The 13094-nt window shown below is 42.9% G+C and overlaps 1 protein-coding gene across 1 annotated transcript in view; it reads left to right on the top strand.

The window, feature by feature from the left end:
* Nucleotides 1-13094, top strand: part of FBXL13 (F-box and leucine rich repeat protein 13) — a 1209524-nt gene that overhangs the window by 177381 nt on the left and 1019049 nt on the right. The window contains exons 5-7 of the mRNA XM_085654020.1: nucleotides 1089-1243; nucleotides 4492-4601; nucleotides 8189-8296. Of these exons, the coding sequence (XP_085510146.1) occupies nucleotides 1089-1243; nucleotides 4492-4601; nucleotides 8189-8296 (373 nt within the window). The remainder of the gene's footprint in view (nucleotides 1-1088; nucleotides 1244-4491; nucleotides 4602-8188; nucleotides 8297-13094) is intronic.

The raw sequence follows: 13094 nt of genomic DNA, 5'->3' as shown, positions 1-13094 counted from the left end.
GGCAGTCCCACTGCGCTACCTTTCTAAGTCTCACATATGAGCCTTAGAACAGCACTGCCATGAAACCACCAAAGATCCGCCCCCAGACCAGGAGACAACTCCTAATCTGCCGGGCGGACGAATTTGGCGATATGGCAGCGGGACGCTGGCATGGCAGCCCGGTGCCACACTGCCAAACTCATAATCAAGCCCATAGTCAGGGTTTTCAGGTTTCAGGGATGGGTAGACTTTAGGATTAGTAGCAGGTTTGTAGGGTTCAGGGAAGGGAAGCGTTAAGGGGTAGTGTGGGCTTTTTATTTTTAGGGAAGGGTAGCTGCAAGGTGAAGTGAGGGTTTTTAATGCTCAGGGAAGGGTAGCTGGAAGGGTAGTACCAGGTTTTAGGGCAGCTTCAGAGTCCGCCAGGGCCTTGCTTGGTTGAAGAACCAGGCACACGGAGGCTAGGAGGCACCTGCTTAATCGTTTCTTCTTACAATACAGGCAGACAGTATTTGTGAATATATATGTTTGCATTTGTTGGTACATTAAAGCCATACCTATTAGCTTTAATCTGTTTGAATCTGTCTCTCTCTTTTTGACTCTATCATCTTTCTACTTTTTCTGCTCTCTGGTTTTCTCTCGCTATGTTTATCTCTCTGTCGGTGGACCCCCACTTCTCACCTACTACAGACACTTTCGTTCTCTTTCTCATTCACTCTCTCTCTCCTACGCTCTCTCCCTCGTGTTTCTAGTTGGTTGTTTAACACACCTGCCTACGAGCAGGTTTACTCCTTCAGCAGTCCAGCGTGTGACGGCGCACCCCAGCTGGGAGTTGACAGTATAGAAATAAACAGTAATTCCTTGTACTAGATGGATTAATTGCTCACGTGAGCCTTTGATGCTGCTGTGCTGGCGGACGGGCCTTCGCAGTCTTGGAAGTGACCTCCCGGTAACTCTTGAATTTCTCAAGGTTGAGTTGTTTCTGTATTCTCCGAAAGAGTACAATCTGTCATGTGCTTCCTATCGCGTTGCAGCCTTTTGTGCCTGTGCCTCTAGCCTGTCCGGTTTTCCTTTTCTTCCCATAAATAATTCACATCCCCTTTCGCTTGCAGGGCCTGGCTGCGCTATCGGTTTTTGAGGAAAAGCTGCCGGGCAGACTACCAGCGCAAGATGCACCGCGCAGAGCGTCATTTCTGTACACGGAAACTGAAAACAATCCTTTGTAGCTGGAATGCCTGGGTGCATTTTCGAAAACGGCAGCACACTCGTAAGTTTAAAGGCGCTTTACATCTTCATACGTGGCCTGCAAGCGAGAAGAATGTCTATGCGACCTTGGGTAGATGTACTGAAGGGGTTTTGCGATCATTGGCCCTGGAATTCGCAAAATCGCTGGGTTTTGGACACTGAAAACTGTTTGTTTTGCTCAAAACACATTTTACGATTCGTAAACGTTTTTCCCTCTTGTAAAATGGGCTTCGAGACATATGCCGAATCGTAATTTGAAAGGGGAGTGGTATGTGGCAATAGTTTGCCACCGCAATTCCGTTGGCAAACCATTGGCCAGTTACCACCAACTCATCTAAGGACGTGGTAACTGAATCTTAAAGGACCCTTCCTTCCCCTCCCCTGTGTTTTCATAAACGTACTTCTTTTTTAAGAGGCACTAGTTCTTTTAAGGAACATGGCCTTTAAGAAAAACAAAAAACTTTTCCTTTTGGAAATGCAAATACATGGGTGGTGGTCTGCTGTCCCTGGCAAGCCACCATCCCTGTGTTAGTAGCCAATCACAGGAAGTTGCAAATTGCGACCTTCATGATTAATATTCATTAGGCAGGTTGCGATCCCTGCAAATAATGATTTCACAAACTGACCTTATAGAACAAAGGTCTGTTTACAAAAAGCCAGTGTGCAATTTCTGACCACTTTTTGCAAACGTTCTCTTTGTACATCTAGCTCCTGTTGTCATAGTTGTGCAGTACTGTGTATGAAATTGCCTATTTACTTTGCTTTCTATTGCTTCAATTTTTTTGTTTGATCATGAATCTTGGTGTGCTAGCCATTGACAAAATCATTTGGCATTTTCAGGCATGCTTTTCTAAAATGCGCTAGTAAATTCATCATCGACTACAGCCTGGCAAATTTACTATACAATTGCAGAACCTGAAGAGGGACTTTTTTCTTTCATTGACATCATAGTAAGACATCATAGCTCCTCGTTTGCTCCCGGGTGGACCCTAAAGAGATCCTATTAACGAAAAACAGCAATTAAGGATTGTAAAGTGCATGCGTTCTGTACTTCACTCCCCTTCCCGCGATTACACCCTGAGGTACACAACCTATATCAGGATGACAGAACTACTGTAATCAGACTAGTATGACACCAAACTGCTTAACTCTTTGGCCACACTGTAATTGAACACTCTTCCAACCAAGCACTCCAGCATACTGCAGTGTAGTGAGCTGTCTGTCAGTTAATGCGCTTCGGTGCCTCGTCAGCGGGTTTTGAAGCACTGTATAAATGCAGCTTCATTCGAATTCTATTCAATGCAGAGTGGGATCATCTTGGGGCTGTCTTCAGGCTGTGGTTCCACCAAGAATTGTTTTCTGATTGAAAAAGCTACCGAAAAACTGAGTGCTTTTAAAATAAAAAGTGAAGCTAAGGTTAAAGCACCTTATCTGTCTGTAGCAAAAAAGACCTGAAAAGTGGAAGATAACCCCTAAAGAAGAAACATTTTTTTATTTTTATAGAGAAATCCAATCCCTTGCTAACATTGCTAACATGATGTTAGAAAGCATGCGTAATAATACATTTCTCCCACATCGCAGTGTGCATGCAAGATCCACTCTTCTAATTGGCAGATAACCCTAAAACCTGACCTCCCCCTTTCTACCTCATGCAATCTGCAGGTGACAGCACAGACTCGCACTAGTGCTTATTGCCCGTGAAGTTACTGGGCGTTACAACAGCAGTCTCGCAAGCAGGATACTTTTTTATTGTCACATAGGATGCTGATGTCCACCAAAAAACCAGGATCCATTCTGGAATTTCAGGATGTCCATTTAAGATTAATTTAGGTATAGCACATTTGATTAGAATTCATTTACGCAGTAATTATCCTAAAAATCTGGTGTGGATCCTGCGTCCTTGAACATACATTTTACATGATTGATTTATCAAGTGTAACCTGTGCGTAGTCTGATTCCTGAAGTCCTTCTTTTAACAGTATAGGATTTCAGTACCATTACTGTAACATTTTGTGAGGCAAGACTTTATACTAGTGGTTTGAGTTCTTTACCTCTTAATAAAAATAAAATAAACAAATCTCTAATCCTGGTTTGAGTGGATCCCTATTTCATATAAATTGTAAACTACCCTTTGACTACATACCCTAGAAAATTGTCTGATTTCAATTCAAGGACCAGAAGGAGTGTACTTTGGCAATGAAAAGGGTGGATCACAACCTGCTTCCTTTTCATTGTAGAGTAAAACTCTACAATGAAAAGGAAGCAGGCTATGATCCACCCAAACCAACGTTTTCTGGCAACAGGGAAAGACATTAAAACACTTGTGTTAGGAGATAACTCTAAATATTAAAGTGACAGCATTGAAATAAAGGTAACCATCCAGAACAGGAGTGCCCTGCAATATGACCAATACGTGACAAATGACAATAATAAACAGGTATTGGCTTAACCAATTGGCCTGTCTTTGGCTGTCATTTTTTGCCTTTTCCAATGTTTGTGAAAGTTGTTGGAAAATTGAACAAGGGGACTTCTTTTTGTGTGTAAGTGCATATTGTGCAAGAGCAGAATGTCGTCATTCACGGAGAGGTCAGCCAATGGCTGAACTGGGCTGACGCTTTGCCCCATGCTGTATGCTGTGGTCGGCATAAAAATGTGAAGGACACACTGACAGACCAATGGATGAAGAGAGTTGGCTTAAAGAGCTACAAGTATACTATACGTATAATTTTGTTAAAATAAAAAGGTCTTGTCTAACATCAGACCTAAAAAGGCTCCTGCTTGTGAGAGTGCTTCCCTACATCCCTGTAAATTAGGCTAAGAAATTGGGGAATGTTGCACTGTATAAAATCTGCATAAGACAAGTAGGCCCAGGAGGATTTTTGTACACTGGCAACATCTTGTAAAATTATGTGAATGTCGTGAAATTTCACTGGTGCAGAAATGTACATGGTTATTTCTTGCGGGCTACTGGTTTGAGAGTAGAACACATTGCAGAGACATTTTGTTCCTAAAACAGTATCCTGTTGGTACTACATATGCATTTGAATGCTAGTTATGCATATATGCAGATTAAAGTTTAAAGTAAGATTCCCATAATTTTGTGTAATTTCCATGGAATTTCACAAATTAATTCTCAGTTTGACACACCTCAGCAGTATAAATAAAAAATGTGTTTAAAAAAAAAAAATAGTTTCACGTTAGGAAGCAAGATACTGTTGGGGTGATGTAAACATATTGATAACCCTCAAAAACTCCTATTATTTTTCCTAGTGGCAGCACTGAAGATCCAAAAGGCATTCAATGAAGCTCTTCTAAAGCGCATCCTAAAAGCATGGCACGTGGACGCGCAGGACTCCAAGAAGACGCGGGAGTATTTTGAGGTACGGGAACTATTTGGCATCACCTTAAGGGGACTCTGTATGTAAACTCATCCCTTTCAGCACACTGTAACTTAAACTATTCCTAAAATCATTTCCATCGGGACCATCCCGTCTGACCGCGGAGCTCCTACCAGGGTAGAGGTGTTTAAGATAGTCATCTCAACTTCACCTTCTAAAAATACCTCACGAGTGCTGCATTGCTGCACTCTGAATGTAAACCCAAGAGAACTTTTCCATCAACAAAGCCTTTTTAAGTGCAATAAAATGTTAACTGTGTATAAGTTGGCAATATATACACTGCAGATTCAGCTGGAGGGCAAGAATGGTAGTCCCGTCTTAAAGTCCACGGATCTCAGGTTGAAACTATGGCTTGACTGCGACGACAAGCGATGTAAGGCCCTAAGATTTTGAAATCACATCCAAAGATCTTAGAGTCTTCAGCACATATGCAAGGGACTTTTATCCACATCTTCATTAAGCATTAATGCAGTGACAAGAGAATGTACAAAAATCAGGTGTAAGCACATGTAGAAATATTTGTGTGTTTGTGCATGCACTCTTAAGACTAAGCCAAAGTGTGCTGTGAATCCGAAACAAAGAGTGGTGTGCTGGTGAGTGGACTCAATAATTGCTTTCAGGGATTTAAGGGAAAAGTGTCTCTTCCATGTGCTGTGACAAGTTGTCTTTATTATTATTTGTTTTATTATTTTCATAAAAAACAATGTGCAAATGCACCCTCACAGCGCCACATTGCAACAAGAAACAAGTGATCAGATGACCACGTTCAATATGCAGGCGATAGGTATCATAAGCACCATTAGCAGTCCCCTGCCGTAATAGGGTTGTGTCTTCCACCACAATGTGAGAAGCACAGCATATCTAGTCTCGCATATAATCGTTTACAGTTATCCAGTGTTCTCATAACATTATATCTCCTAAGGACAAGATGGCAGGTCATATGGGGAGTGCAGCAGGTCATGAGCCATCTCTCCATTATAAATATCTTGATTCACCTTGGAAACAAAATTGACTTTAAATCTAGGCCGCTCCCCGGCCATAGTCCATACCAGCAACCCTGCTTCACATATCTACAGATGGACCTGCTATATCTAGCCAACATACATACATCTATTTGCCGATTGTTCAATAAAATGTACAAACTTGCACATTTTACCTCATTCTCACTTTCCGCTGTTCCCTATGCAATACCAGTATATAATGCTCCATGTTTTTCCAATGTTGCCCACTACTCCAAGCAGCGACTGCATCACCTCCTCCTAATATTGCATATCACAAATGTGCACCACATACTTTGTTCCCCAACCACAAGTAGATTAGGTTTTATTTTTCAATCCTGAAGAATTGCCCAGATCGATAGCGTCACCTGAGGCAAGAAACATGTTGATATACACACACACTATTTTAGGAGCTGGATAGGACCATTTCTCCCACATTCAGCCACCCATTACATTTTAATCATAACAAGAATAACAAGAGAACCCACCTATTAAATTTAATTGAGCATCTCTTAGCTATTTTTAAAGCCACAAATTCACATTACACCAATTTACACCTCACATCGGCATCTCTTGCTCAAAAGACCTCTGGAAAAGTGCCTCCTTGAGGGGCCCGTTGGGCATTGCAGCACTGGCTCAACGAGGAGCTGCTGTTGATGAAGCATGACACCCATTCGGGTGTGTGAGGGCTCTTGCTTCTGAACAATCCAATCCCCTGACCCGTTGTCTGTTTCCCCAACCTAGACCCTGCTCCTCCACCCAGAACTGTGCATACCTTTTGTATTACATAATATCATGTGGAGCCTGTAAGCTAGACCTTAAAGCGCTCCTAGTCCCACTCTGTGTTTAACCTCTTATACTACTTCACCAACTTGCCGGTCACTGTCCAATGTGGCACATTTCATACACTGAACAAAAGATCTCATATGGAACAGGGGGAGACACAGAGTGACCATGACCGAACTGCAGCTCTCGACGAACCATGGAGGACTGGGCACCCCGATATTCGAGCACTATTACGTACTGGCACAACTCCAGTGGCCAGCCTGCTGGCTGTCAAGCCAATATTCAGTGGAGGTGTGCGCGGGGAGAGATCAAAGCACTGTGCCTCGTGCGAGAAATATTCCTCCCCATGATGGCACTGCCTACAGTCCCTAACAACCTACTCCAGGTCTTATATGAGAGCTATTGCACAGCACTGTGGGCATCCTCCGACATACTGCCATACATGCCACAGATACCCCTGCGATCCATGCTAACCTTTAGGTTGGCTGTTGGCCGTGGGGGGGCAGAGTTCTGGAAGTCCTCTGGAGTGGAGACCCTGGGTGACTTGTTTCACAATAGAGCCTCAATCCCATTTGTTCTACTGACCAAACAGACTGGTCTCCCGACGGGACAGTTTCAGCCGTATAGGTGGCTCATGGCAGAGTTGGTGCAAATATAGGAGAAAACCACCCCAGAGCCCACTGCTCAGCCACTGACACAGGGCGGAGACTCATTTCCTGGATTACCAAAGCTATATCACATAGAACACTAGACCTGTTGGCACCTCCCGACAAACATGGGTACATGATATACTCCGTCCACTAACCCCTAAAGAATGGAGTAAAGTGCTCACGTACCCACGGAAGGTCTCACATAACGCAAGATTCCAATTCATCCAACATAACATTCTGCATAGAGCATATCTAACACCGGCCAAAATACACAAAATATACCCACTGTTCTGCTCCTATGGCAGACATAATACACATGTTCTGGGATTGTCTGATCACCTGCACTATCTGGACAGAGGTCTGTTCAGCCCTCGTGCGCAATACCGGTCGGCATGACCTCGACTGCGTTGCCAGTTGCCTGTTAGGCTTTTTATATAATAGCCGAAAGACAGTTATGATGCATTCAACTGCTTTATTTATCTGGCATTGTTGGTCCCCCGAAGAACAACTTGGATGCACTGGAAAGCCCCAATATTACCTGCAGCCACGTAACTGCAGAACATGATGATTCAATGGGCCAAGACACAGTCCACTGCACTCTGCCGTGAAGAAATAAGAGGCTAGTGGGACGACCTACTCTCCACAAGGCGAACCAGACAACGCTAGACCCTCATAGACTAGAATACACATGCCACCCTGATTTCCCCCGACCCTACCCACCCCACCTCTGCTTTAGAACAGTGCGCCACTATGCCCCTCCACACGCCAACTTGTTCATTGTAAGCCTGCCACCTTGTGCCCCTTACGATGCCAGCCATAGGCACCATAGAGGCACACCTACATTGACTATGATCGTTATATAGGACTAGGCTCACAGTTCTGTTATTGTATCATGGTTGTGTACTTTCACAGTGTTACAACCACACACTACCAACAGGCTATGATCCATGCGCACTATTGTAAGCGAGCTATGTTCTCATGTTAACACTATGGTGAACTGCTGAAAAAACGTAATAAAGATGGTTGAAAAAAAGTACTGAAAGATCACTGAAGGACTCCGTGTTAGCCCCATGTAAGTGTCTACGTGTAATTGAGCAAATGTACCCGCACTTTAGTTCTTTGCATTTTCCTTTAGCGGTTGGAAAGAGGAGAACTTGAAGATGGCACCGATTTGTCTTCCACGCCTAATTCACAAGAGGGCCAGGATGAAGTCTCGCTGTTACCTCAGAAGGCCGTGTTAAGGGTGAGTATCAAATGCTATCATAGATTAACTACCGGTTCTTACCCACCACTGACTACCCATGTAGAAGACTTAAGTCTGTTCATTTATAAGCAGTCATTCTTTGAGAAGTTGAGAGGGAAGCTTTGAGAGTAATCATTTTCCAAATAGACCATATTTATCAATGGCATGTAAGGGTGAGAGTAACTAACCTGCTTCAAACCAATTCAATCTACCTACTGTTTTTAGCCGCAAACAGCTGGAAGAAAGAAAATGATGAAATTCAGAAAGGACATAAACACACAAAACATGGTCACACTTTGAAAGGTTGTCTTTGAGTGTGAAATGGTCATTTGTCCATATATTCTAATCTTATATTTACATTTCTTCCTTTGGGGCATCACAAGCTATTTGACCATAAAACCATTTTCGTCATGGAAAACCTTTTCACTCATTGGTGTATGATTTTCACAATGTTGTTCACACTCAATCCCCCTTCTACAGTTCATCTAACTCTCTCTCTGCCTTCAATCCTTACTTGATTGTCTCTCCAAAATCTAAGTACTCTTCTCTCTCAGCTCACTGCTATGTTCAGAAAATTATGCTCTTCCTCATTGCTTCCACGTTTCTTCTTTATTCTTTGTAACATTTGTTCTCATGCTTCATTTTTGTGACCAAATAGCCACTCAAATCATAAGGCAACGGTGGGCCTAATTATGTGGCAAAGATGACTACATTTTCAAGCAAGAGATGGCAGATTATATTGTCTATATAGCGATCAAAAGTTAATTATACAGCATATTCTGAAGCTTTATTTTATAGCTATATTAAAATCTTAGCACGCAACGGGATCCTAACCTTATAGAAAATACAGTGCTTTCTTAATTATGAAAACTGTACAAATTAAGTGCCTCCTGTTCATATAATCTTTTAAACCTTCAGCTGGCAGTCTGTACACTATGCCTCAGCAACCTTCTCATGGAACATCCAAACGTCATTTTACCAGCCCTTAATATTTTTGCCTTGCTATAGTACTTGGAGTGTGAAGTTCCCAATGGGGAAAAACCTGCTAGCGCTGGTTCTGAGCAAAACCAAAGGGGGTGATGGACGGAGTGTTGAACATTGCAGTCAACTGATCTGGGTTTAATCCATCATCATTCTTTAGCTCACTCCTCCACCCCAGTTCAGACATGGCCATATGCAAATTAGTCTGACCCTGTGCCTCATGGGAACAGTCCGGAACAAAAGGGGGTGGTGATGGACGGAGCATCAGAACCAATCAAACACTCACACCCAGTCAACAGATCTGGGTTTAATCCATCACCGTTCTTTAGCCCACTCTGCCACCCCAGTTCAGACATGGCCATATGCAAATCAGTCTGACCCTGTGCCTCATGGGAACAGTCCAGCCCGAACTGCCAAGCCATGCCTTCCCTGGACCGGAAACAAGCTTCATAGGACCGGTTTCTGGCATTTCAGCCGTCTTCAGCCAGGCTTGCTTGAATCCAGTGGCAAAGTGAGCAAGGGACTCACGTCTGAGCATACCTTGCCAATTTATGGCGAACTAAGCGGTACAAAAGGGGGTGGTGAGGGACGGAGCATCAGAACCAATCAAACACTCACACCCAGTCAACAGATCTGGGTTTAATCCATCACCGTTCTTTAGCCCACTCTGCCACCCCAGTTCAGACATGGCCATATGCAAATCAGTCTGAACCTGTGCCTCATGGGAACAGTCCAGCCCGAACTGCCAAGCCATGTTTTCCCTGGACCATAAACAATAATCCTGGGACCGGTTTCTGGCTAATCAGCTGTCATCAGCCAGGCTAGCTTGAATCCAGTGGCAAAGTGAGCAAGGGACCCACGTCTGGGCATACCCTGCCAACTTAGGGCAAACAAAGCAAAGCCAAAGGGGATGATGGACGGAGTGTTGAACATTGCAAGCACTCACCCCCAGTCAACTGATCTGGGTTTAATCCATCATCATTCTTTAGCTCACTCCGCCACTCCAGTTCAGACATGGCCATATGCAAATCAGTCTGACCCTGTGCCTCATGGGAACAGTCCAGCCCGAACTGCCAAGCCATGTCTTCCCTGGACCAGAAACAATAATCCTGGGACCGGTTTCTGGCTAATCAGCTGTCATCAGCCAGGCTAGCTTGAATCCAGTGGCAAAGTGAGCAAGGTACCCACGTCTGGGAATTACCTGCCAATTTAGGGCGAACAAAGCAAAGCCAAAGGGGATGATGGACGGAGTGTTGAACATTGAAAGCACTCACCCCCAGTCAACTGATCTGGGTTTAATCCATCATCATTCTTTAGCTCACTCCGCCACCCCAGTTCAGACATGGCCATATGCAAATCAGTCTGACCCTGTGCCTCATGGGAACAGTCCAGCCCGAACTGCCAAGCCATGTCTTCCCTGGACCAGAAACAATAATCCTGGGACCGGTTTCTTGCAAATCAGCTGTCATCAGCCAGGCTAGCTTGAATCCAGTGGCAAAAGTGAGCAAGGGACCCACGTCTGGGCATACCCTGCCAACTTAGGGCGAACAAAGCAAAACCAAAGGGGATGATGGACGGAGTGTTGAACATTGCAAGCACTCACCCCCAGTCAACTGACCTGGGTTTAATCCATCATCATTCGCTGGTTCTGAGGACCTATCCCCCATACACATGCTTGTATGATCTTCATCTTTGCCCTCCTCTGTGGGTTTGAAATACTGACCTTTTATGTCATCCTGCTGAAATGTTATTAGTGTACATGTTTCTTACGTCCTGCTAATTATCTTATATGCTCAACTCCTAGTAGCCATTTGCCTATTTTTGTTAGTTTATTTAGTTTCTGTGAGAGTACAATAAGAAAATGCTAATAAAGAAAACGTTTGAAAAAATGATGGTGCCTTGCATGTAAGCACAGGAACACCATTTCATTTACTTTGTCCTTTGCCACATCCAGAGGGTAATAGTTTGTGTAAACCTATAGAGTGCTGCATTTTACTAAAAAAAAAAACGCTGGTCACCACTTCCTGTCAGAAAAAGGTTGCCTCTGTTAATCTGCTCATTACACCCACGTTTTTAAAAATGTCCTCTAGAGATCCGTTTTATGTTCTCTGTTTACACCATATGTTTTACAAATGCGCTTATTTCTAACAAGAAACAGTAAGGCACATTGGATATTATGCAAATGCCTCGCAAGGAGTCCCTTATCAGATCTAAAATATAGATGCAACATGTTTAAGATTCTTTCAAATTTCTGACTCTCTCTTGAAATAACTGCTGCTGTTCAAATACCACATGAATTTGCAAGTCTACCTAACCAAACATATATTCATGACAAGGAAAGGTTTTTTCACTGATGTTTGAAGTACATTTAAAGACACTGATTCACAAGCTTAGTTGCACTCCATGTGTGAAGCACTTTATTAACTTTTGAAAGTTTGAGCAACGAATATTTTTAAGTCTGCAGATTGTGCAGCAGATGGTGATTAATGTGGCAACTTCATAATTGAGCAGAAAACATTGAGCCTAGAAAATCGTGTGATTCCAGTGACAGTACCTGTGATGATTTCTTTTGCCTCTCTTTTTATAAAGGGAATGTTGCTTATTTATGTATTTAACTTTCAAAATGTTTTACATTGAAATAGAATATTCCCATTTTTTGGTAATGTTCATTTATACTTTTGACTGTAAAGGCACTAAAGTTAGTTCTGTTTGAATGCCTATGAAATGTAAATGGTCAGACAATCTCTAGTTGTCCCTTCATCAAATATAATCCTGTGTGTATGTGTGTGAATGAATATAACTTATTGAATGTAATTTCCAGATTACTGAACTTTGAGCTATCCTATTAGTCCCATTGGTAAAACTCACCAAAAACATGATCATGGACCTGATTTGGAGTTTATCACACAAGATACTCCACACAATTGAGTAGTGTTGTTGGGAAACTGTAAAAAAGACAAGACTCCTCTTGGCAAGGCAAAAGCAGGTTTACTGTTGCGTCAGGGAGAGTAGCTATCTCCACACAGGTAAACAACTGGTCTCAGATTGCTGCTCGCAAGGGGCCACTTAAATAGTCACACAAACATTGTGTCTTACTTAAGGTCAAATAATAGGTTACTCAATAATTACATATATGTTACAAAAACATCACATCACCTGTGTCTTCAAAATCCTGACCTTTTCTCTCCACATTCTTTATTGTAATTCTTACAATGCTTAAAAAACAATGTATTTGCTTCTTTCATATGCATGTGTGTTTGATTGCTCTACTCCCAAGACTTCTTATCAGAATCTTTGTACTCCTGGCTAACTCTGCCTTTATTCTTCAAGTCACATTTTTAATTTACCAAGAACACAGAATACATGCTTGTTGTGCTGTGACCATAAATTCGCTGAGGCTTACAAACATAGGTTTTCCTTTAACTAAGACATTGCTGATCATGCACTCTATTTCCTAGTGGACTCTTCACCTGTCTTGCTTCACTGTGGATTTTAGGCATGCACTGCTCTTTCACCACGTCTAACTCTGTGACCCTATCTGCTGATGTCTGTGGTAGTGCAGTTTCTTCGCATTGTTTCCTCTCTAACATTCCCCCCTTTAGTTGATATTTCAACTACTGCCTCTAATCCTGAGTCTGCACTTGGCACTAGATTTGGGGTCTCCAACCCTAAGTGAGGCTACTTCTGATCAGTGAAAATCATTGTGAGCTACTGAAGGCCAAGCTACTCACACAATGTTACAAGCTCCCCCACACCCAGTTTCATTGAATCTAAGCCTAATGTCCATGGAACCAAAGACTATGCCATTATTTGAACA

This window comes from Triturus cristatus, chromosome 4_1 (genome assembly GCF_964204655.1).
Source record: "Triturus cristatus chromosome 4_1, aTriCri1.1, whole genome shotgun sequence".
NCBI classification, from domain to species: Eukaryota; Metazoa; Chordata; class Amphibia; order Caudata; family Salamandridae; genus Triturus; species Triturus cristatus.
The sequence above is the reverse complement of the archived record's forward strand: the minus strand, read 5'-3'. Positions and strand labels throughout refer to the sequence as shown.